At 38.7% G+C, this 25,616-nt stretch overlaps 1 protein-coding gene across 6 annotated transcripts in view; it reads right to left on the bottom strand.

The window, feature by feature from the left end:
- Nucleotides 1-915: 915 nt before the first annotated feature.
- The window catches only part of OSBPL2 (oxysterol binding protein like 2), a 37,134-nt gene continuing 12,433 nt past the window's right edge, over nucleotides 916-25,616 (bottom strand). For 3 of the 6 annotated variants that reach the window (XM_054218293.1, XM_054218295.1, XM_054218294.1), the window contains 13 exons: nucleotides 23,859-24,023; nucleotides 16,859-17,006; nucleotides 16,536-16,611; nucleotides 14,671-14,805; nucleotides 14,003-14,100; nucleotides 13,107-13,289; nucleotides 10,178-10,285; nucleotides 8,771-8,860; nucleotides 8,112-8,235; nucleotides 6,080-6,208; nucleotides 5,215-5,338; nucleotides 4,438-4,528; nucleotides 916-3,212 (listed from right to left, as the gene is read on the bottom strand). In XM_054218293.1, the coding sequence (XP_054074268.1) occupies nucleotides 3,110-3,212; nucleotides 4,438-4,528; nucleotides 5,215-5,338; nucleotides 6,080-6,208; nucleotides 8,112-8,235; nucleotides 8,771-8,860; nucleotides 10,178-10,285; nucleotides 13,107-13,289; nucleotides 14,003-14,100; nucleotides 14,671-14,805; nucleotides 16,536-16,611; nucleotides 16,859-17,006; nucleotides 23,859-23,895 (1,446 nt within the window). In that variant the 5' untranslated portion in view covers nucleotides 23,896-24,023 and the 3' untranslated portion in view covers nucleotides 916-3,109. The remainder of the gene's footprint in view (nucleotides 3,213-4,437; nucleotides 4,529-5,214; nucleotides 5,339-6,079; nucleotides 6,209-8,111; nucleotides 8,236-8,770; nucleotides 8,861-10,177; nucleotides 10,286-13,106; nucleotides 13,290-14,002; nucleotides 14,101-14,670; nucleotides 14,806-16,535; nucleotides 16,612-16,858; nucleotides 17,007-23,858; nucleotides 24,024-25,616) is intronic. The other 3 variants (XM_054218296.1, XR_008468988.1, XM_054218297.1) reach the window with 3 other exon arrangements.

Here is a 25,616-nt window from a genome sequence, read left to right as displayed (position 1 = left end):
GTGTCTGAACAATCTGCTCCTGAGCTACAACCCGACACTGCCTCAGCCGTACAGGTAATTGTCCACTTGCCCCTGTCCCCCCTCGGCCCCTCCGCTGTTGCCCCAGCGCCAGGCCCGGCCCAGGGAGCACTCAATCCATTCCCCTTCCATCCCCAGCCCGGCCTCCACCGCGCCCAGCCATCGCTATCCCCCCGCCATCACCACTCTGGGATATGCCCTGTCACCCCACAGGGCAACAGGCTGCTACAGAACCCAGGGCGCTGGGAGAAAGCCTCGATGGCATGCCAGGAGGTGTTCAAAGTGCCAATTTAAATCATCTTTGAACCAAAGCCGAGCCCCGGAGATGGCTGAACCAAGCCCGAGCCACCTCCAGCTGCCCTCCGGCCCCACTGGACAGCTGCCCTCGTACCAAAATCAAAAATCTCTCTCTCACCATCTGGAGGCCCAAAGGGTATTAAGTATTTGTTTTAATTTCTTTCTAGATGGTTTCTCTATATAGCTGTATTAACATATACTAACACAGTTATCTTATATACAGTGTTTAATCAAGTTATAAAAGTGACATTCTTTCAAAAGGTGCAAAGTTATTAACGTTTTGACACGTAAACTACTGAGGCGAGATCTGCATCGAAAATAAAACTTTTTCACTTTCAGAGCATTAGGAGTCCCATGGCTAGCCAAGCACAGATGTGTCAGCACTGAGGGGAAAGTATTTTGTAAGTGTTGTCAATGAAGAACAATAAATTAAAAAAAAAAAAAAAAAAAGGTTTTGGAACTCAACTGAAATTTTACTAAAAACTTTACACTAAAGGAAGGGGAGAAGGGGGTAGAGACAAAACTAATGAAGTGTTCTTACTTTAGAAATGTTCCCAGTTTCTTTTTAAATACCATGAAGATTCTATACTGAAGTTTGGATTAAACACGTTGTTAGAATTTTTTCATGCATTCACATAATCACAAGGCTGTAGGTCTTTGAATTTAAATCATAACTTAGAAGAGAGGGATGCTAACCTGTACACTTCTTATAAACAGCATATTTCTTTAGCAGTTATTCTACAGTTTTTCCATTAAGGCAATTTCTATTTATATGTATTGTTTTAAAAGCACTACTCCAGCATTAAACATACTATTTAGTTTAAGCAAGTTTTAAACTCCCATGAGATGTTAAACTGGCTTAATACGTGAATCCTTTCAATCCTCACCTAACAAAGGCTTCCCTAAACTGCTTCCAGCGAGTTTGGAAAGGGGGTTATAGTGCCTGGCACTGTCATTAGAGTTCTTTTTTTTTTTTTTTTTTTTAATAGAAAGTATTTTTATGCTTCCATATGGATCAGCAATGTCTTTTTAAAAAAGTCAAGGGTCTCTGCACTCACTGGGACCCAACACAACCCTACTGTCTGCACCATATTGCCGAGTCCGGCTTGTAAGTCCTAAAAACTGGCAATCAGCACAAAGTACCATTTCTGGCAACAGAATAAAGTTGCCATGAGCACGTTTCAGATTAGGACCTTACTGACTGCCTTGAAGTTTTACAGCTTCTCTTATTTTTCCGATGAAGACAACTAAGTTTCCCAAAAATATAAAGTTAATCCAATCATTGGATGCATGATTTGATACAAAAATGTTTCTCCATCACTATGTTCATTTTCTTTTGCTTTTTAATCCTGTGTCTGGAAGAGAAGCACTTCAAAAATCTACTCTTTGGATGAAACCACAAACATGTTTTAATATCAATCAGACCAGTTCTTCCATAAATTCTTCAAGTTGCTGATGCGTAACACCAGCAATTTCTGAATTACTGTAAACTTAACAGCAGTGCAGCCGCTCTCCATTTTTGCCTGGTTACTCAATTAAAAGCTTTCATAAAAGAAGATGCAACAGTAGGATTAGTTTTAATTACTGGACCTAATTTTCCAAGCTTCTCTCCCTCTTTACCCCCCCAAAGTGTACCGCTTGAAAGAAAATGAATGTGTCAATTCAGTAATTGATTATTTCCAGTATTATATGGCTTCAATGGTTTGATATGGAACAAAAAAATCCCACTTTTTGACATCACGTGCTCACAGAAAACTTGTAATAGGTATAACTCTGCCAAAGCTTTAAATTGATTCTGCTTTTTCACAACATACAAAACAGACATGGCCTAATAATGAAAAACATGCAAACAAAAACTTCCCCAAAATAGGACCCTGTGTGGATATACATACCAAAGTGCTTCCAAATAAAAGTTTAGTCTACAAGCATACATAGCGCCAAAGCTGCCAAAGGTAGCGCGGAGGATTTAAGCCTCCGAGTGGTAGCAAGCGATATATTGTACATTGTAACCACCTCTACATCCCTGCAATTGCTTCCAAAGATTCTGGTATTTTAAGAACAGCATTTGACTTCAGAAAAAGCACGCTTTTTAACACACCCTTCTCCTGACGTATGCTTTATGTAATTTTATCACAGGTATACAGTTTAATGCTCACAGTGTCCAAACGTTGTGAATGCTCTGTAACAGACAACTACAGTTTGAGCAGCTCAGGTTGGGTTTTTGTTTGCCCGAGTCTCTGAATTATTGAATCGTATTGAGAGAGGGGGGGCTGGGCGCTCCAGCCCCCACGTAGTGCTACATACCGTACGGAATTCACATGCATCTCTTCACGGGGAGTATCCGCAGTACTAGATTTGATCCTGGTGGTACCATATTAGCTTTTCATCCCTGCTCCAAGTTCCAAAAACTTCAGATTCTTCACTATTGTACTAAGTAACAAGGATATTATCTCTATTTTAAGTTACGTAGTTTATGTGCTCTACCGTATACAGCATATCTTCCTGACAAAGAAACTAGGGAGAAAAATGAACCAAAGGTCCCTTTGAAAATTAGTGAAAAAGTGATTGAAAGAATGATTTCAGGTGCAGCTTTATGGAAAGAACGCAACAGTATTTAAATATTTGGCAATCCAACGTTAGTGATAATTAAATCCTTGATTGTTGACGGATAGAATTTTTGTTAAAATTTACTTAGAAAAGCTGGTTTTTGCTTTCAACAAAACCAGAGTAACTGGCTTGGAATGAAATCTAGTAACTAGATGTCCAGATGAGATGAGCAATTGGTTCCGTAATTTCAGTATATGTCTGGACAGTCTGAGAAATTTCTATCAAAATAGCCACCTGAGTACAGCCAATCTGAAGTCCCAGTGTATGGGTTAGTGCCTTGATGAAACCATCTGTAAAAAAAAAAAAAAAAGGAAAGAAAAGAAACAATCAAAGAAAAAAGCAAACAGAGTGAACAGTTATTAACAGGGAAAAAACACAACTTTGCTTCTTTCACAAAACATTGTAAAAACACATTGGTATTTCTTATCAGAAAAAAATTCTTAGGAAATATTCTGACCATGAAAAATAAAGCATTAAACTTCCTACACAATTATCACCACCTTGTAAAGCATCTTTTTTAATTTTTTTTTTTTACATCAAGTCAAGAAGTATGAAATGCATTTTAAAATTGCCATCCTATTCCAAATAAAAATAACATTGATACTCTAGATTATATATTGGTTATATATATTAATTTGTACTTTAAAAGAATGCCAAATCAGTTACACAATCCTTTTTGTAAACCTGTCCAAACAGGAAACGGTTTTGTTCTGCAGAGCTGTACTTTGCACAGAACATTAACAGATGCTCCCTTTTTAGCCACGTTGACTGAAAACAATTTTATGTTCTCTGGAAGAGATTTTCAAAGGCATTAACTGGAATTAGTCTGTAGCTGCTCCTCCAGGCTTTGGGAAGAGAATGCTTTCTCTTCTGAATTGCATGAAATCATGGGAGCATCCCAAAGTTCTTGCCTTTGAAGGAAGCACCTGCAGAAACTGGCCCTGAGCGTACACTGACTGCACAGCACTGGCATCTGTGAAAAGCAGCCAGTGGGAGCAGGAGCCAAATCACACATTACTCCATGATGCATTCTACGACCGAGATGTCACTTGAATACGCTATCAAAAAAGCAATTTCTGAAGTATCCAAGCCAAGAAGTCCTAAGAGTGCGAAAATAAAAGGCCCTAGAGGACCACAACGTCTGTCTTAACTGCCAAAAGCTGGACAGAAATTGGTTAAAGGAGAGATGAGACCTAACATTTTATTCATTCTAACAAAAGTATGACCTATGTGGGTTTAAAAAACAAAAACCAAAAAAATCCAGCATTACCACAGTAGTTAATCATGACAGGTTTCAGCATTTATTATTAGATAATTTCTCCAGGACAAAGTTATCAGCAATTTTGGCTTCCAGCTACATTATTTAATTGTTGACCCAGCAAATGCTTTAAGTGACACCACAAATTGTGCTGTCATGCAGGAAATCAAACAAAGGCTGTCTTGAATAAAACCAATTTAAGCAGTATTCCAAACTGTTCCGAGCATTAAACGAGTGCCCAACTTCTTCCCCCTTACCGTGTCTGCCACTCCACTTCATCTTTTGCACGCTCCTTGCGAGCAGCTCTTTGTTTCTCCTCTAGTCTCTCTTTTTCTTTGCTTGCCACATCTAACAAACATTTCAAGAGATATTGGTTACTTAGCAAAACAGAAACAAAACCGCAGGAAACACAGAAAAGACTGCAGAGAAATGAAACATAGTTCATTTAAGCAAGAGAAAGCATTTGCTGCACACAATCTCACTGAACAATGAAAATCTCAGGCAACAAAAAAATAAAACTGGCATCTCAGAAAAGTTGCTACTACAAACACTGAGTCGAAACTGAAATTTTGCTGTTTTATCTGTCAGAAACACTGCACCCAGACAGCAGGAAAGAACTTAAATTAAGCATAATAGAGTGATTTTTTTTTTTCACTGTTTGGCCATGTGTTTTTTCTGACAAACACCAGAGCAACAGAGCATGTCTGTTCAGCACATGTCTTTCCAGGCAAACTCCAGAGCACGGGAGCATGTCTGGCAGTTCTCCCCAAGGTAACAAACACGCAAACACACCATAACATAGGTCAGCAGTCTAGGGATCCACCTTGGACACATTTGCTCTCCCAGACTTTGCTGGGAGAAAACAGACATCATACCTTGTTCAAAACCACATTCATTAACACGGGATGAGAAAGAGTTAAGGCTGCTCTGGGAATGAGAAACTGAAGACAGTGTTCATGTATCAGCCAGCCTCCCTTCAGCCATCCCTCTCCAAATTTACTAATAGGAAAATATTTCCTCCAGCAAACACGTACCCATGTTTCCATTTTCCATGTTTCTGATATCTGGACGTAGCCGACAGTCAGTGGGAGCTAATATTGCTTCCATGCCTTTTTCTAGCTCATTGAGACTCACAGCAAAACTGGTAAAATTGTACATCTTAAAAGCAAAGTAAAGATAACATACAAGTTATTTTGGCAAAGTGACACTGAGTTCCCTGTACCAAATGGATACAACAGAACTTGCAAGAGAAATAACCAAGTCAAACCTTCTCCCACTGGCTACCCTGAAAGCAAGGTTAGGTTCATACAAACTATTTTTTTTTTGTTGGAGGGGAGGGACAAGGAAAGGCAAAAGGGGATGCAAATCGCACCTTTCATTTTTTTAAGCAGTCTTTGCTTCAGAGGGTCAAGACAGATTTTCCTCCAGATGTGACATTTAACATCATGACTTTTATGAAAAAATTACCCACACCTACAAGACCAAGAAGTCTTGTCGAAACTATTGAAGTTAATACCCAGCTGCCCAGTTACTGCATTTTTTCAGAAGCCTGTCTTCCAACAGCAGGATCAGCAGAAGGGAACGTGTGTCCATACTTTAGCCACTCTAAGTGCAAAGATCTCGCAGCCAGGTTAACCCAAGACACCAGGCTCACACTGAAGCAGCTGCAGTCAGAGCAGGCATTCTCTCCACCAGCTTGGACGCAGCAGCGATGCTTTCAGCACCGGAACGAAGCAGAGAGCTTGCTGTAATATAATTCTACTGCTGCAAGAACTGCCAGAGCCTGACAATACGCATGCTAAGGACAAACACTTCTGTGGGGTTTCTCTTGAACATTACTCATGTTCCCATGGATAAGTCACTAGCAATAGCAATGCACAGACTGAGTGAAACAGTTACCTGCGATGAGTTTGGTGGCCTACAATTTATTCTCCAAAGCAATTTACTGCCTGGTATGAACTGCACCGTGTCTTGAACCTCTGGCATATCATCAGCCTCATCATTTTCAGATTTAATAACATCTTCACTCTGAAACAGAGATAACTCTTGTCAGGGGAACAAAGGGAAATTGGACAGTTTCACCTAGAGTTCTACACTGACTGTTGAAGAATCTGTTCAAATTTGAGATATTAAACACTCTTGTACTTCTGCCTCACCCCTCAATGTTTGCTTTTCCTCACTCTGTATACTGTTCCTCTTGGTTTTATCGTCTCGCTCCTGATAGCTCTGAATAGTCTCCCATCACCTATATACAACTTGAAAGTCTGTTTAAAAAAAATTAATAGTAGTGAGTTAACGTCATTCAGAATTTTTTCTCTAGCTTCCCTTCCATCCCAGCCATAGCTTAGTTTCACCTAACTTGACTATTACCTCTTCAGGCTGAACTGAGCCAAGACTGCAATTTAAACCAGTTCCCATAATGGCTTCAGACAGACAAATAGGGCATGCCTGCTTTTGGATATTGCTTCATCGTTTGCAAAAGATTTGGCTGTGCGATTAAAAAACAGATACGCACTTGTTTCAATCTGATCTCCTATAATCCAGATTCTAGTAACCATCATCACTGCCAATTTTCTCACTATGAAGACTGTGTACTTAAGTTTATAAATAGAGTGTCTTTCCTTCCACATTCCTTTGTTATCAGCTGTGCTGCTATAATGTAGGTATAAAATCAAATGCAGTATTCTTCAAGAAGCTGCTCTCAGAATCTGAGAGAATCTGACTGTTGTAGAACACAGACAGCTACATTGTGGAATTTCAGAGGATTTCACCATGAGAAACTTTTTAAAACCACAACAACCAGAAGGGAAGTTTGAGGCAATAACATCACAGAGTGATAGTATCAGTTTTCTTCCCTTCCCTCGCTCCCACCTCCTTTCTATTTTCTTTCTCTCCCTTCTGACATGGCTCATTTATTTTATTCAAGAATACCCTATTAAGTTAAACAAGGCCTGTTTTATACACTAGAAAACAGCTCCATATGGTTAAGAGTCTAATTTCAATTATTTGGTTTGAGTATTTATTATTTTAAAAGACTCTTTTAGACTACTTTCCATGTCAACATCTGGTTTACTGTTAGACAGCTCCCCATCTAAATATAGATTCAACGGGAAGGAAGGAAAGAAAGAGTTGATTTTTCATAAGATGAACATAATCTTATTATTTTTTTTAAAAAGTCAAAACATAAGCCTGTACCATGACGGAATCCAGAGCTAAAATGTTGTTGCTCTAGGTTCTTCTGATGTGAATACTTTTTAAAAGAAGTTTGAGCCTCTTAACGTTTAGAATGATTAGCTTCTGTTTAACTTATCATTTTCAATGAGCAACCAGGGTCTGCAAGATCCTGTTGGTATCAGGAAACCCAACAGTCCTCTGCTGCACCATACAACATTTTCCATCTAAGTCCAAGGCTTTGGTGGTAACTTACCTGACACTGCTGACGCATGATGAAAAAAACCTGCATTTTCCAGACCCCCTTGTTGTCAAGGCTGTCTATGTCATAAATTCTGAAAAGCTGCATCACCAAAAAGCATAACTGATTGTAAGAACATGCTTTTTTTTTTTTTACAGTTTTTTTTAATGCCCAAATCCTAGTATTACTACATCTGGAGTTGGCTGCAGAGACACTCTCCTCATTCAAGGCCTGAGCAACATCAGCTTGGGGGTTGATATTTGATGACTTCTCTTTGACAAATCTCTACCAAACACCATTTCTATAAGCTCTCTTCGATTCGACCAGCTCACAGTAAAGTCTGTCTACACAAGTTCAAAGCGCAACACCTGCTCACAGGACTAACACTGCCCATCTCTGACCCCCACCGAAAGACGGACTGGTTTAACCCTCCATTCACTACCACTTCAGACCATTTCTGTAAAGATTATGTTTTCACTTCTTATATTTCTTTTCTCCCTAAAGAATCCTTAGCCTTACCGGCTTCAATTTCTTCTGCTCACCACCTCTCTTTTCGTTCTTTCTGTAAGTCTCATACGTAGTGGGATCAGTGCACCACAAGCATTCTGTCCACTTGCCATAGATCACACACAGCTTCTTTCTGCTGCAGAGAAAGCAAAGGAGACTTAGCTTTTGTTTCTTATAAAGCCTTCTAAGCCAATTCATGCCGATTCTGATCAATATTAAATACCCAGCTTGCTATTTTGTTGTATTTTACGTTTCTTTGCAGATTTCTTAGAAGTCAGATATTTAATAATACAAGGAAAAGGTTTCAGCTCCGTCCAGTCTTTCTGGCATTCAGTCCTGCAAAACACATCTTCATGACCTAGTGGCATGCTTTTGCCACTGTTGAAATGAGTGTGGGTACAATAAAGCCAATAGTTTACAACATAGAAGACTAGAATTGTGACTGCACAACAGTAATATCAGTTGCAACCACTCTGCATCTTCCCTGGATACCTTCATTTCCAAAGACTGGACTAGAGAGTTTTTCTAATAACACTGACACGGGGAACAGAACTGGGTTACAATCTGCATTGCTACCAACTTTGCAGTCATGTCAATTGTGGTCACTATGCCAGCACTGAAGAAATGTCAGACTGCTCAAACAGAGAGGTCAGGAGGCTTTTAGCACTTACTTTTTGTCCTGAATGTATCCCTCTACTCTGTGAAGCTCTTTCCCAAACAATCCACACGGTTTAAAGTTAAGGACACATTTATCTCCAGTACTGTAGAGGAAATAAGTACATACTTAAAAGAAGCAACCCCCTACATACATTAGTAAGTTTACTTTTTTACCTTATTTAACTATTTTCATATATTTACAATTAGCTGAGGGGTAGTTATTTGTATCATTATTTTTCTTTAACTGTGGTTTATTATCTGACCAGGGCATTAAAAAAGGCACGCAAATTTCAAAGTTACACAAAAAGGACAAAAAAGAAATCAATGTGCGCATGAAAACATCAGCCTGTGAAAGCCAACTGAAAACATGACCATACTTCTGAGTTTCATGTATATCCAAAATTTACCAAAAGTACTAGGAATAAAACACAATGCAGTCTTGCATACTACTTAACCCCCACTATTAATACACCGCATTTCAGATTAATATATATTTACAGCTAACTGTAATGAGAAATAACTTTTACAAATGACCTATGCAGGAAAATCTAGTTAAGTGCATTCCAAAGTTACCTGTAAATTGTGTATCAAAAATTCTGAACTAAACATTTTACAAACATAAAGCAGCATTATATTTCAGCATCTCCCTTGCACTGAGATGTACATATACATAAATAATCTCTCCCGATGAGGTATCAAGCCAAGTTTCTATCTCAAGCACAAGGCATACAGAGACTAGCCAATATATAAGAGAAGATTGTAGATCAGATGCTATGACAAGTATCAAAGCAGCAGCCCTCTTGGTTTAAAGCTCCCACTTAGGACAGAAAAACATGTGCAGAAGTAATACAGTTTTCATAAATTCTCTCCCTTGTCATTACAGGAGGTAATTTATTTTATATAAGGTAAAAAGCTTTTATATAGGCAGTTGGCAGAGCAACTGACACGCTCTAAGTTCACATTATCCTCGTCTGCGGTAATTTTTCTGTGCCGTACCCTTAATTTATGACATTCTCTATTTTCGAAACTAAAGAGAGGGCCAAATCACAATCAACATGATGGAGGTCAACTGCAAGCCTCCAATTATTCCATTTAATGGTTTTGGAGTTCAATTTAATTTCTGTTCTCTGTCGATAGGGTTGAATTTGAATGAGTAACTCACAAACATAAAAATCTTTGTGTCCCATAAGTGATCTAGCCCCGTGCCTTTTCATTAACGTTATTAAGATACTAAACCCAGTCCAATGACTAGTATGAATTTTTCAGAAGAAAAAAAAAAAAGGAAAAAAAAAGACAAGACTTTGGACCTACAAAAGAAAGCCTCCCGTATAATGACAAAAATCACAACTCTCTGCTTTGTAACGAAGGTGCCCATGCAGCAGTCCCTATAAGCCAAGCCTCAGTTTCATGATTAGCATTACCTGTGATTTACAATTTCTACCGTTCCGTATTGTTCTAACCACAGTTTACCAATAATTACATTATGTACACAACAGGTTGGATTTGTCCATGTGTAAGCTTCATTATGTCTGTAAAGAAAATAGAAAAGTAAATAATTTTCTTGAGTTTGAGATGGAATGTAAGCCTGTTTTCAATTCTCTTCATGGCAGCGCAAAATATTTAGCACTCCTGTGACCAGCCAGCAGTTAACTTCAACACAGAAAAGAAACAGACTGTTCTTTATAAGCCAACAATGTATTGTAGCTAAACACCAGTGCAAGAGATATCCCCTATATTCTTATTCCTTCTCACAGAGTTGAAATAGTAAGTTTTACAGTTGCTGTGCCTTTGATTACAAATTCCAGCCCAACATAAACAGCCGTCCAGCAATTCATCATTTTCATTCACTGTTTTAAAGCTGTATGTGGTAAAACCTAATATTCACAGGAGAACCAGACTGACAAACTAACACCTAAGTGTCTTCTATTCAACTATTGCAGCAGCACTGCCAACCTCTTCCTAAAGCTCTTTCGTGTAAACCTCTATCATAATTTAGAGAGTACCTTTTGTGATAAAAAAGCACTGAACATCAATATGGGAGACTTCCAGCAGAGAGGTTAGTCACTACCAGTTCTGAGTAAGCTTTGCTGTAAAGGGTTGGTCGGGAGTCGGTCAGATTAACCCACTTGAACAATTTTTATTTTACAAACACTGCGTGGTAAAGGCTTTTGAGCCTGAAGAGAGCAATACGAGTCAGCAAACTGCATAAGTCATTTGCACAAATATGCCACAAGTTTCCACACGGGTATACGAGGCCTGCTCCAGTGGCACTGAAGGCAATTCTGGGCGTGTGTGTGGTTTTGGGGATTTTTTTTGGTTGTCTGACATCAGTGGGACACGATAGCACTATATTCAAGCTTCATAAACATGACATTTAAAAATCCAATTTATTACTCAATTTCACACTTTCCCCAAAGTTTTACTAAGAAGGAGGAAAAGTCCTCGAATTGAAAAATTTTCCATTTAGTTTCATTTTGGTTTTAATGTTTTGTGAAAAGCTTTACAAAGATGAGTTAAGAGACTGTAAATCTTTAAAAGGCATTATTCTAAGTGTCGTCAAAATGTTAAACAACGGGATTGCTATTCTCACTAGCTTGGCAGAGTCAAAGCCATCTCTTCTCACTCGTGCTGGTAAAAGAAATACTGAAGTTACCTGGATGGCAATCAATCCACCTTAGGAAAGCTGGCAAATTCTATTCTAATACAGAAAATACAGAAACAAGCAGTGTCCCCTCTGTAACAAATGCCTTGTACTTCTACTTAATGTTTCCAACTGGTCTGTCATTTTCCAGTACAGAACAAAACCAGACTATTGAAGAAATTTCCACAGTAAATTGTCTTCAAGCATACTTTAGAACAATGACTAATCTTCAAGTGGGGAAAAAATACCAAAACCCCCCAAATTCATCCCACCAGCCTTAGCACTCATTTTTATTCATGAACTACTTGACACCAAAAGCTGTATAGCGTAAAACAAAACGCAAGACACTCATGGCCAGTGCTGATAAATCGAAACACTTATTTGTGCTGGAGAAGTGAGGAAGAAGTGTGTTTTCTAATGCATGTATTGAAAACATAGTCATGGTTAACATAAACGCAGTACTTAACCCTGTCTTGCAATTTTGCTTCCTAAACAGTTGCTTGTTCACCCAGGCCCTGAGCAGTTCTCAAAGTACTCAACCCAACGGAACGGTATGACTCACAACACAGAGGCTCAAAATTTTATTTCAACTTCTGCTGCTAACTTGAAGCAATTATTTAAAAGAAATGCTTTAATCATTTATACTTCAGTTTAAATCTGTGCCTGGTAATTTGATTGGGCAGAGCAGGAATTTTAATAGTCTTCTAAATAAAGACTCTCTGTCCCGCAACAAACTTTATTTTTGTCACGTCTGCGTTCTAGACTAACATTCATAGTTCCGTCTATATTCAGAAGACATTTCCTCTATTTTCATCACCATTTATATCCAAGAGCAGTTCCTACTTTTATAAGCTTTGTAAGATTAGATGCCAGCAGCTTGACAAATAAACTATACTTTCAAAAGAAACTATAGAAGTCGTCAATGCTTGATATGTCAGGCAAATTGACTCTTTATTCAAACCAAATGTCGAAAAGTTTCATAAGCAGATATTTCAAAACAACCTCAAAGTTACGCCTGAAGAAAGCTTTTATAAAAGCACCTTTAAGTGTTCAATTGCAGAATACTTTTCTGCAACTATTATCCAGCGCGTGTTTGTGTCCTACTTGGGAAAGCTCAAGAGTCTTTGTGCCATCAGGGCACAAAACAACTTACGGGACGTCATGTAAATTATGAGACATACACAATTAGAGACAAGCCTAGGAGTAATGTGGAGAGCCATTCTGGATTTTAACGGGAAGGTGATCATACACAGGAAGCGTTAAATAGGTGACAAGGCAAGGTTTCTCATGTTCCTTTATCACACAGAACAGCTATTCTGAAGACCCAGTTCTTTCCACACAAAAAATCAAAACCAACAACAATATTTAAAAGCGAGATGAGCTTGAACAGCCTGGCAATAGAATTTTCTCTCTCTTTAAATTTTACATGCCTTCACAACTAGCTTTCAGTAGCATTCAGTTTTTCAGAAATGCTGATTTTCATAGTGGAAAAAATGGGTCAAATTGCCACAGCTATACAAGCATGGCACAACTTAAAAAAAACATGAAATTAAGCAGTGAAAATTAACTTGTAAATAAACTCTTCAAACCTCATCAGCCAGAGGTTTTTAGACAATCCCCAATGAAGAGTTGATGATTACCACCTATTTTTTTATCCAAGTAAATGGTAAGGAGACCAACACAGAAAGGTATTTACTTCTCATACTCACTTCAGAAGCTCCAAAGTAATTGTTCCCCGAGGCTCCGCTTCTATGCTCTTTCCCCAGAATTTTAGTTTGGGATAGATTGATCCATGAAAAATAAAGTCCTTATTGAGGCCTTCAGAATAAAATGCACTAATAGGTGGGTGGTGGCTGACTTGCTCAGATATAAACCTAAATCCTAAATCCTCCCTAGCAACAACAACAAAAAAAAGCATTAAACAGTAAATATTTTTTAAAATGTTACAAGAGAAAAGAGTTACTTGATACTTTAAAAAAGTTTGGAGGATTTTTAAATTAAACTGAAGGTGAGACTTTTCCTTCTCTAGTCCCATGACACATTTACAGTTCATGAAATGAAAGAAATTGTACTCTGAACACCTTTTCTCTTCATACCCCAAACCAACCCACATTCAAACACCTAAATGACTTTCTAGCCAGAAAGGCTTTTGAAGACGTTTCACTGAAATAACTCTTGAAAATACTGAACCTCTTTGGGGAGCAGCAGCAGGTCTTACTGAAAATTCTTTTCTCCACTGCATACGTATCATCCATTTAGGGGTGGAAGTCCTTCAGACTAACTCCTCTATCTGACATGATCAGCAAAATGCTATTTAAATTAATTAACAGTCTCTGGTCAGAAAATGTCGTTGGTGAAAGAACACAGACCGATTTTTCTCTGAATAATTCAAAGAATACTCTGACTAAACCTAGAAATTAAGTTATTATCTAACAACTTCTTAAAGATTTTGAGATCGTGTGGGGAAAAGAATTTTAGCTACAGTCAGAAATATATTTTAGTAGATTTTTTTTATTTATTTCACTGAATAAACAACCAAACTAGTATAAGTCTGCTAACCCAAGAACACGAATAGCCCCAGCTCCCAATTTAAAGTAATTATTACCTGGTTAATTCATAGGTTTCTCCTAACAGTGGGTTAAATGGTTTGCCAGTTCTCTCCCACTGAGAAGCTACAGCAGAAACTGCAAAAGCAGCTACAGCCTATAATCAAATTAAGAACATATTGTTATGAGAACAGTACATTAAAGCTCTGAGTTTAATATGTTATATTTGTTGCACATTACAGTATTTCATTATTCTTCCAAAAAAGAAAGTACTATATATTCAGCCAGTTTTGGAGGAGAAAAGAGCGATAAAGCTTGTCTCTGTCACAATAATTTTTCATCCAGTAACTTAAAAATCACGGAGCCACTCAACTAATCAATTTAGGCTGACTTAAAGCCAAGATCTCATCTTCACGACACATAAAAACACAAAAAGAGTCACAGTTAAAGCAGTCCTGAAAAGGTTCAGGGCCTTGGGCATCATCGGTTGTGGCACTCTCCTGCACCAGACTTTTGGCTCAAACTCTGCACAGGATCAAGCGTGAAAGTGTCACAAATACCTGATACAGCCACTATGAAACGAGAAACTTGTCTAGACAAATACAGGCATTCTGATGATAGCTCCAGAGAAAGAAATACACTCAAGTGAGAAACTGTCTTAAAATGAAATAGTCCAGAAGAGAAGAAATTCTTCTGAACTAAGCAGAAGGTGGTAGCTGTTAGTTACCTGCATTCTTTCCAGGGGGTCTGCGTGACTACAAGCCTTATTAATGAGGTATATATGTTCCATGTATTCTGTTATCCGTTGAAGGAAACTCAATGGCTCGTTGAAGACAATAGGCATTGTAATCTTAGACAGCTCCTAGGTAACAAAAGGGTAAGTTAATTTCTTGAGCACAACACTAAGTTAAAAACTGACAACAACAAGAATTTTGAAAATAAGCTGTGGGTTAGTTTATCTGTAGCGTTCTTCAAAAGACATTTGGCAAGCCTATCGTAGACCTTTAAGTGCTACAGCTGAAAGGGGCTAGGAGCACCACAGAGTGCTACTAGCAATCTGAAAGAGTAAACACCTTCAAGACTTGATGCAGCTAACCCATTGAATTCAAGAAAAATGTTACCTTCTATTCTGTGGTCCACATAAAACAGAAGAGGTTAAAATTTCCATAGATAGCAGCAATAACGTGCCAACCAGCTCACTACCGATATTTAAGTACCACGCATTCCTTTGAAATCCTCACATACCTTTTTGCATAAAATCTATTTTACTGCAGTAACCACAAATTATTTTTCAAAAGGAACAGTTACATAAAGAATAGGATTTGAATTGCTCTAACAAATTTTAGTGGCTTTATTTAAGCAACGTGTTATTTGCGTCAGAATGTTTCTCATTTTGCTTGTGGATACAAGACAGACGTGAAGTTCACAGAGAGATTTCCAATTCCGCAGGTCTTCTACTATATCCAAGCAAATTTGGCTGTTTAATTAAAAAGTTGCACTCGTGGCTGAGCAATAAAGCATCATTTCAGTGGTTAGAACTTAGTGGAAAGGAGAATGCTACCAGATGAAGTTAATGGAACATTTTCCTCACATTGTCACAGGCAGTAAGGAAAAAAAATAAACCACAGTTACCCCTAACTAACTTAAATTGATTTGGTCCAAGCAAAGCGTTCCAGTAGATAGGTCACTCATCCTAACAAAAGGAGTTTTGACAGTACAGCTGCATCTCCTAGATGAGATAATTTAAGCTAGCAGAAGGGCTCACTGACTTGTCTGTTACATTCACAAAGGACCGTACTGGCAGACCTAGACTGTAATTGCTTAATACTTCTGAAAAGCAGCTATGGCAGCAATGCCCTCCAGTGTAGAACATCATTTTCATTCCTAATAAGAATGAAGTAATCAAACATGTAACTGAATTCTTAAAGGACTAAAAGAAAACAGCAGTGATGGCCAATAACCATGCAAGCATCGGGGTCCTTTAACAACACAGAACAATGTAAAGGTCTGTGTTTCCGACTCCAAGAATAAATCTTATGATCCAATTACATCACACCATTAATACCGCAAGCCTGCACTGGGCTCTCTAAGAAACTCTAAGAGATCCCAAACTTTTCTATCCCATCAATAAGATGAAAGTAAATTTTTTTTTGGCACAAACTGCTTAAATTATGGAAGGGGAAAAAAAAAAAATCCACCACCCACCCCCCAAAATAAAGCCCTAAATCACATTTGGTAAGTAAAGAATAATAATAAAAAAAAAAAACAAAACAAAACAAAACAGAGAAGAGAGAATTGTGTTGTGTTACTCAAACCATATTTGATTATATTTTTAATGGCTTTAGTGTGATTCTTATAGGACAGCATTAGGAACACCAATCCACATACTCCAATAGCTAAAGCAGTGAGGAAATAGTACTGTTATGAAATGGATGTTGAGATTTAGAGAGCTGCAGTTTAAGATGATGTTCCCTATAGAGAAAAAATGAAAAGGCACCAGGTATTATTCTGTGTCTTAAGGTTTAATCAATAAAATTAACCAGTTGAAGTCAGGAGACCTAACATCAGCGTATTTCATCCAAGCCAACTCACCAGTCCAATGCATTTTTTTAATATGCTCCACACACTAAAATCACTTCTAGAAAACATCGGGGCAGGTAATGATGTCCTGTAATTGGAAAAAAACAACTGTCGTTATCAGCCCCTTAAACAACAAGACATTTTCATTTGTACGTATTGAAGTAATATATAAAGGAAGCAAAGCATTAACCTAGCATTGACACAGGAAGCAGACAAGTGAAATGTCTTTTCAGTTCCAGAGAATTAACCTCTTCCAATGATAACAGTAATGGCCCAAAAGATAAAGAGCCAGCACATACTCGCTTCTCATTTACTATGTAGTAGTATGTGCTTACCTGTGTCTCTTAATCCCATTTTCTTGGATCTCTGTCTCTCCATTATGCTCTCCAGTCCTATTGCTTTGGTGTGGATCTAGATCCAGCATTTCTGCAACTTTATGATTTGCTTCTGAAAAGTCTCCTGAAGAATTGTCAGAATCAAAGCCTGTATAAAAACCATAAGGCAATAGTTTTCTTAGGAACCTTATTATGCCACAGAGTGCCACTCACATTTTGTAAGTCTCACAGCATAAGTGCACTTATATGAGGTTATTTTATTTTAAAGAATATCGGAGTGAAAACCCTTTATTAAGTGACCTAATTTCCAAGAGTATTTAGAACCAAGTATTGCATTAGAATAAAGCATTCTCAACTAATTTTTTACACTGCTGAATATAAAACCAATTTAGAATGTTATAAATTCTTCCATAGCTCCTAATCAGATTAGTGGTATTGTCTCTTCTTCAGAGCTGCAGCATGATTACAGTAATTTTATTCAGTTATGTAGTTTTCTTCAAGGACCTTAAAAAAATTTAATGTAGCCTACTTATACTGCTAACAGGCAAGGAGGAAAAAAAAAAAAGAGACAATGGCCATTTCACAACCCAGCAGCAAGCATCCAGACTACCAACGGACAGAAACATAGGCTATCTAACTTCTTTTTGCCACCCACGTGTACAAACCATCTAACACTTCCCTAATGGTGACAGCAAGAACCTGTGGACACCAAGAGGAGTCACTCCCTGAGCTCTACGAGCACCCAGAGCATGACCTACCGTCAGCGGCTCCATTTCCTATGACCCAGTTCCATGCTCTCGGGTAGAAAGCTACTGGAAACACCATTGTAACTAAATGCCAGCACCCCCAATAACAACATGCTTTCAACAGCTTTAACCATAAAAAAAGTTAAACCAGCAGGAATCTACAGGAACACAAGCTTCTGTAATCAGAGTCTTACGTACAAGTTGGACTAAACCAACAATCCAAGATTTTAGTCTAATGATTTTAAGTCACACTACTCCCCCCCACACACTTAGAATAACAATTTATTTTTGCATATGCCTTTAAATAATAACACTGTAAAAAACATTTTGTGCACACACACGGTCACCATCGACAGGCCTCTTGTCAACGCTGCCACACAGACTGACTGCAGGAACCAAACGACAAATAAGGATCAGCTGCAGCATCGATTCAGAGCACCCTGAAACGATGCATTAATACAGTCACAACCTTCACAACTGCCACGGTACCACAATGGAGAGCACTGCTGATCATTCAGTGTAATAAAGAAATATTTTTGTTGAAAAATCATTCAAAGAGCATTAAATCCTTTCTGAGCACCACAAGGGTCAATTCCTCATTAAGAACCACAAGAAGGCTTTAGTTTCCAGCTTCCAACTTCAGAGTTAGAATCCAAAACCAACAGGAAAATATGCGTATTTGCTGGCATGCAATCTTGCCACTGCTTGAAGGAATACACCAACATAATATTTGTACTCCTTTCATTCCAGCTATCGCAACCTGGGCAACCACTTGTCTATGAGCTGACAGTTACCATCGCACTCAGCTACAGCCTGTCCCAAAGTCCAGCTGTGGGTACAGAAAGATTCTGAAATATTACAAAGCATGTCAAGACTCTAATGGAGTAAAGAAATCAGTCTTGACAAAGATTATTTCAATTTTAAGCAGAGTAAAATGTTGTGATGCTCTGTCATTAACTTCTTAAAGAGTATCTATCATAAGTAGGACTTAATTTGGTTTTGTTTACATCTCCAATAGGGTGCCTATACTTTATTAGAGCAATTAGAGCAATGAAAAGGCACACGTTCAGAAACAGAAAGCTACAGTTCTTGCAGGGACCAAGACCATGACAATAACATTCAAAACTGCAGAAGGAAGTACCATCAATATGATCTTATTTGGTAAACAGCAGCTGTAATGGGTGATGTCATGTATTAAACTGTCTCCTGCATTTTGATGTCACAAGCATGTAATTACACAGCAATAACCACACCTTAGCAGGTCTTAGTACTTAATTGGAAAGTATGATAGTCATATATATATTCAGGTCACTAAAATGAAGACTACCCTGAAACACCTGTATTAAAAAACACAGGCCTATCTTCAGTTAACCCACAGCAAAATATTTATCGATTCGAAATGGCATTTCTAATCACATATTACCTTTTTTTGGAACCTATTACAGTACAAGGAGATGGAAAAGACAAGTACTGTAGGGCATAACGCCACAACTTTTATTAGCTTGACTAATGAAGTTGGAAAAAACAGACGAGCTTTAAGGTACGCGTGCCCTCACACGGAAAGTTGATCAAGCGCACACAACATAAGGAACAGCATCACATTTAATGGGTGCTTCAATGAGATAAACACACCTAAATGTAGAAGTAAAGTCTGCTTTATTAGAGTGCGTCTCCACCTAATTTCTTTTTTAAAAAACACCAAAAAAACCCCCAACAAACTAGGTTAGACAGCTAGATAATCACTAGACTTTCAACTACACTTTCAACACTTAAGTATCAGCTGGCTTGTCTCCCACAAGCCCATTGAGAAAGTTTGAAAAGCCATTCTCAATGTAGTTATAAGTCTTATAGTGCTGTGAAGAACTATCCAGAGAACGTTCTTCACAGAGGAAGTACTTACCTGGAAAAAAGCAGTTTACTGGAATGATTTGTTGTAGTTTTTCTAAGTTACAAGAAGAGCCTTTCTTCTGCTGCCATTAAAGCCCTGAACTTGCAAAACTCAGTAAATAAGTTTTACTTACAGGACGGTTTTTACAGTGAAGAGCCACTGGGAGCGAGGATTAAAATGAGGATTTAAAAGGGGGATAGGGGACCACACACAGAAATAAAATGTCAAAAATTAGCTTAAGCAAAAGTCTCAACTTACATGTGTTAAGGGTGAAGCAAAAGCTTTTTAAAAGTTTTACATTTTCAAAGTCAAATACTTAAATTGGGTGCCAACATCAATCTATTTCAAGAGCTTAAAGAAAAGTCACTTGCCAGTAACTCTAGTTTTCTTAGCCTTCCTCTTCCACATCCTGCAAACGACACAAGTCCGCTCAGACTATGCTGTACATCCACCCATGAGGGAGCAGAGGCACACTCTTCTGTGAGTCACAGACAAAAGACACAAGACTGCCCCTTTCGTACAGTCAGCAACTTCCTTAAATACTAATTAAGCCTTGCCACTCAAGACAGAAAGGGAATCAAAATAGCATAGTACTGAGAACCTTCAGCTCTAAAAAGGGCATAAGGAACAGGGATAAATATGCTGGAAGTGTAGATAGCAAGTGAAGTGAGAGGTGATTTTTTTCTTTGTCAGGAATCACTATTCTCCACATTTCAAAGCAAGTCCATCTTCCCAACACGCCGTATGGCACAGCTCCGATAGGAGGCAAGCTGGCCTTTCATAACGTCTGCAATTCTTAAACATCATGGCAGAATCCACTGATTCAGTTTGATCCAGACATTATGAAAATATATAAATTTGGCAGCAGACACCTCGCTTCCTCCTCTCCAAGTGAAAGCAATAGTTTACAGTGAACAGCCAAGCAATAGGAAACAGAAGGGCAATATCCTCACAAATACACCAGGCCGGGTGAACCTCATGGGCACAGAACAGATTTCCATGGAACTGCAGGTTAGTATTTTAAAAAGCAAAACTAAACTATTTTTGTTTGTCAAAAATAAATTACCCTGTAACTAGCCAAGCATATTCCTGTTCTGGGACAATCCTTTCACAAAGCACTTTGGCATATATATGGTTGACAGGATTAATGAAGGATACAGTTCTGACAAGCAGAACCTGATGGCATACAGTCTTTAACAAGTCTGCGATGAGATGAACAAGCCCAAGGTGACATAGGCTAAAGGCAACAGATCAAAGCTGTATGCTCCCTGTCTCACATAAGATTTTAAAGACACTGAAATTCATCAAAGGATTGGCCACTTTACCTGATCCAGTCTCAGAGAACACCAGCTCCTGTGTCAGAGAAAAAGCAGATGCTGTGCTGTCACGAATTAACTGAGACCACAGGTAACATTTCAGTGAGATTCCCAAGGACAGTACTCATTCATTAAGTAAGGATGTCAAGTGTCCAACTAATCAGCAACACTAATAACCTCTGAATGCAAAGAAATGTCTCTCCATGGAAATTCTTCACCGGTCACCAACTCTATTCATCACCTCTATAGCACAGTCCATCCTGCATGTTTACAGGCGTGATCATCACCCAGTCAGGGTCAAACCATCTGCCAGGAGGATGATTCCCAACCACGCAGCACACCATTCCACCACATGACCATGTCTTTTGGATGTGATGGGGACAGTGTTAGAAGCAGGAAACTTCTCAGCCAAAGAGATGAAACCCACCACAACAAAAAACAGGGGTCTCTTTAGGGTAGATTCCCATTCTAGAAGTGGATGTCATGAATTAACAACTACAGAAAAGTTGTGGCTTCCTCAAGGAGTGAACTCACAGTACCTTAAAGAAGGCAGCATACCACTTGGGCTACTTCTGAGATTGCTGCAAAATTCTGAAGTGTAACCTCCCATGGAGTTCAAGTGCTCTACTAACCCTGGTTTGCTACTTACAGGCCACAAACCACAGTAACCAATTACTAAAAATCAGTGAACTTCTGGGAATACATTGCAGCTCCCTCTGGGGAAACCAGAGCCCAGGACTCCGGGGGAGCTAGAGGAGAAGAGTATGGTGTACATGCTGTTTTCATTTCAATATGGAGATGGAGAATGTGCTTGTTCCTGGTAGCCATGTTCCAATCCTAGACTTAGAGCAGAACAAGCACATGTTTAAAGGTGGCTTCTGCCCATCTACTGATCTGACCTAAAGCAAGGAGAGTATCCTTGGAAAGAAGAGATTGAGGAGTCTCCCAAGGAAGCTTTCACTGTGGAATCTGAAAGCTCACCTTGGCTCAGAAAGGAACTCAATTCTGAACTTGATCTCCTGGGAGTACTGGGTCTACACCTACCGTGTCCAGATCATCCAAAAACTGAGATAGGCAGGCACCATCAGGATCCATTAGAACCTAAAAAATTCAGCAAAGCACTGTCTGAAAGCTACACAGTCCATGGTACTAACAGAAGCAAAGAGTTGCTACAGGCATTGGCAGTTGGGGAACATGAATGCAGAAAGACCCATTTATAGTTGTTCTTAGCATCACATTTATGTATGACTTGGACAAGATACAGCTATAAAGAACTAGGTCTAGATTTCACTAGGTTTGTGCAAGTAATCCGTCAAACCGTCACCATCTTCTAAAGCATCTAGCTGGAGAAAGAGCTTGAGCACCTGCCTTTAAAGACAGTCCTGAGGGATAAAGAATCTGAAACAAAACTACTCCAAACTTAGCACTCCTCTTAAACCAAGTACCTGTGGGGCACCCTCCAGGGCAACAAATATAAGGGAGAAAAGTTCAACCTCATTTAATTCCTGGAATGGCTGCTGCAGACCAAACACCCTCCATCAGAAGACGGCTGTGCTGAGAGCCTATAAAGACACCGGATCTTTTGCTTAGAAACTTCTCTCCTGCCATCACATTCCTTCCTGTGGAAGAGTAAGATTAGGAAAGGACAAGGAGCGCTCACAGAACTGATGCACAATATCCCACTTCTGAGCAGAGCCAGCCAAGACTGCAAGGTATCCATAATCGCTCAGAAGTCATTATGACCTTGAGCACTTGCAGGGAGAAACAACCTTTTGAGGGTGAGGAAAGGGGGAAAAGAAGAGGAAAGAGGACAAAACCAGAGTGTTCAAACGCAGATGACTCAAACACCAAGGGCTGTGTATTTCTGCAGCAAGAGACAAAGGAATGCATCAATATCAAAGCTGACACCGACCTCTTGCTTTGGGGCACATTTCTGTTCACCTTTTTCAGTGGCAAAAAAAAATAATTCATTTATGCCTGTGGTCCTGAGCTCTTGGAATTGAAAGATTACTAAAGACATACAGGTACAATCCACTGTGCTTTCAAGATTTTTACAGTACGATTTGATTTTACAGACGAATTTGGAGTACTAGCCACTATCACTCCAAGTTAGCATGAATGCATTACAAATTTCCTTCTCTTCTCTGTAATTGTGGCAAGTCCTATACAGCCTGCTGTCAGTCACGTTGCTTCATCCAGCCCCCTCTGTTTATTCCTCATATAAATTTCCAGCCAAGCACGTCTAAGTCTACATTACATACTTGTATCTACCATGCTACTTCCATTCCTTCAGCTTTCATCCTTCCCATTACTACTCTCTTCATTCCCGTGATTCTACATGAAGCACTCTACACTCAGTATTGCCAGCATTTCTCATGTCACCTCTATTACAGCATTTCTGAGGAGACATTTAAGTGGCAGACTTTAAATTTGTTTGAGATCTTTGAAAGCATTTTATTTCACCACTAACACCATGTAAGGCTCTTATAAATAACCATTCATCCTTATTAGTTCAAAGAAAAGTACTACTTGATACACTGCTCAAGTGTGAAATGATTCATGTTTGCTTTTCTAGAAACAACACTGGATTGCAAAGACTTTTGGCTCCCTATCTTGAAAGCATACTTTTACAGTAATTTGTTTCTGACTAGAAAAACATTTTCTACTTCAATTCTTCCGGATAAGTTTTCCTTTAAAACAAATAAAATAACAATAAAAATAATCCACTGAATCCCTTTCACTTGCAAAGGGTGTTAAAAGCATTACTTCTTAAGCTGCTATTAAATTACCTGCATTTCATTGAAAATGAAAGCAAGACTTTGCCACTAAAGGACTGTTATAGTGATGAAATGATAGCAAGCATTAAACTTCAATTAAAAAACAAACAAACAAACTTGTTTCCAAGTCTGAACCTGAATTGTAATTCTTCCTTTCTTCTTTTCAGAAGATAGCACTATAAGTTTTACCAATAGTGTTTTACTTACTTATTTCTTAACACACAATGCGGTTTACAGCTTTTTTTTTTTTTTGGCACTGTGCCCATCACTCACCCGTAACGGCATCATAAAACTCTTCTTCACTATTCATCCTTCAGTGTGAAATCTCTGTGCAGCCAATCCAGCTTCCTCTAATGCATCGTTGAACTTGGTTTAGAGATTAAGTATCTGCGTGCTGTCAAAGTCTTCTTTTGCAAATACCCAGCTGCTTTAGATGATCTATTTGACAAGAGAGGGAAACAGAATTAGCAAATTCTGCATTTCTTATGCGCACAAACATGCACACCTGACAAATACTAATTTTCCTATTTCTTCCCATGGCAAAAGATGAACGCAAGAATCCATAAGTACAGCCTTCTTTAATACCAAAGTCATTTGGAAGATGAATATTACCTACCACGAGAACAGCTGATGTACTATGCCACTCTTCTCTCTATATGAATACATGAAATACATTACTGTAAAATATACCTTATTTATTGCAAATTACATTTCAGGCTAGTACAACTAGAAGGATGAGAGAACTGAAGGAAGAAAAAGATTGCTGGCAAAACAAAAATTCTCCTCTTCAGCAAGAGGATAAGCCTTATCACATCCTTAACCAAGAGAGCTGGGAACGAGAAAGAGAACCTTGGATCTCGAAATCTCACTGTTGCATAAAAATGTTGGGCTTCATTGTACATCATGCAGCCACTATCTAGTGACCGTTAGGGAAGTTTTGTCAGGCTGCTGCTATGAACTCTTGAAGAGACAACTGGAGAGTTTTCCCTCTAGAGGGAGAGTGTAAAAAAACCAACAAACTTGTTCTCAGTAAAGCCAAGCACACTGCAAATAACTTACAGATTTATGAAGCATTCCAGCTCTACTTTATGGATAGATTAAATTAGATTTTTTCCAGATGGCTGGCAATAGTGTAACATAAACATTTTTACTTCACCAATTTTTAGTCAAAGGAGAATAATGAGAAAATTTAGTTTGAACTCCTACTAACATTCATCAGGTACCAATGACGAGCCAAGTACACAATGATAAACGATAGCACGGCAATGCTATCGATATCTCCTCCAAAACAACCTCAATCTGTCAGTCTCAATTTTTTATGATCCTTGAAGATCGCACTGCTTTTGTGACAGTAGTTTTTCCGGAGTAATTATAATTTGCACAATTCCATTCCAATTAAGAGAAACAAAGCCAGAAGCGCGCTCAACTTCTAGCAGAAGAGCTTGCCATGGTTGAAGCCAATTCCTTCTCTCTTCCTCTCTGCAAGAAATCAAACTGTGTGATTCCTCTCGTATTTCAAGTCTTTTTACCTCATTGCCCAGGACAAAAGCTATTTGAATGTCTCGCACGCAAAGTCCTTCCAATTTGCTATCCAGAAGGAAAAGCTAAAATAGCCTATTTTGGAACTCCTCTAAGGTAACGAATGTAGAGTTTGCGTTGAAGCGTTATGTCTGTCAAGGCCAGGTATCTCAGTTTGTCACTTTTCCCTTAGGAACTCCCTATTTTGCTTGTCATTATAGGATTTTATATCAATCTCTGCACCAGGGCACGTATTTGAGTTTCCACATAATCTTCTGCAATTTCTTATTTACAAGTCCTCATCTCCACAAGGACAAAACTTTATGCAGCTGCTTCTATTGACTGTTGCTACAGTGCTGTTGCAATTGCTCTCAGCCGAACGAGAGTTTCCTTCCCTTTTTCCCCCATGCTGTTCTCCAGTCACAGACCTTTTAACCTTCTTCAACTTTCTTGCTAATCAGCAACAAGTTTCTGACTTATTTTTGTCAAAGTGCTGCATTCTCCTAGGCAGCA

Source organism: Rissa tridactyla, chromosome 12 (genome assembly GCF_028500815.1).
Source record: "Rissa tridactyla isolate bRisTri1 chromosome 12, bRisTri1.patW.cur.20221130, whole genome shotgun sequence".
NCBI classification, from domain to species: domain Eukaryota; kingdom Metazoa; phylum Chordata; class Aves; order Charadriiformes; family Laridae; genus Rissa; species Rissa tridactyla.
Note: the sequence above shows the minus strand (reverse complement) of the source record. Positions and strands in the feature narration are given on the sequence as shown.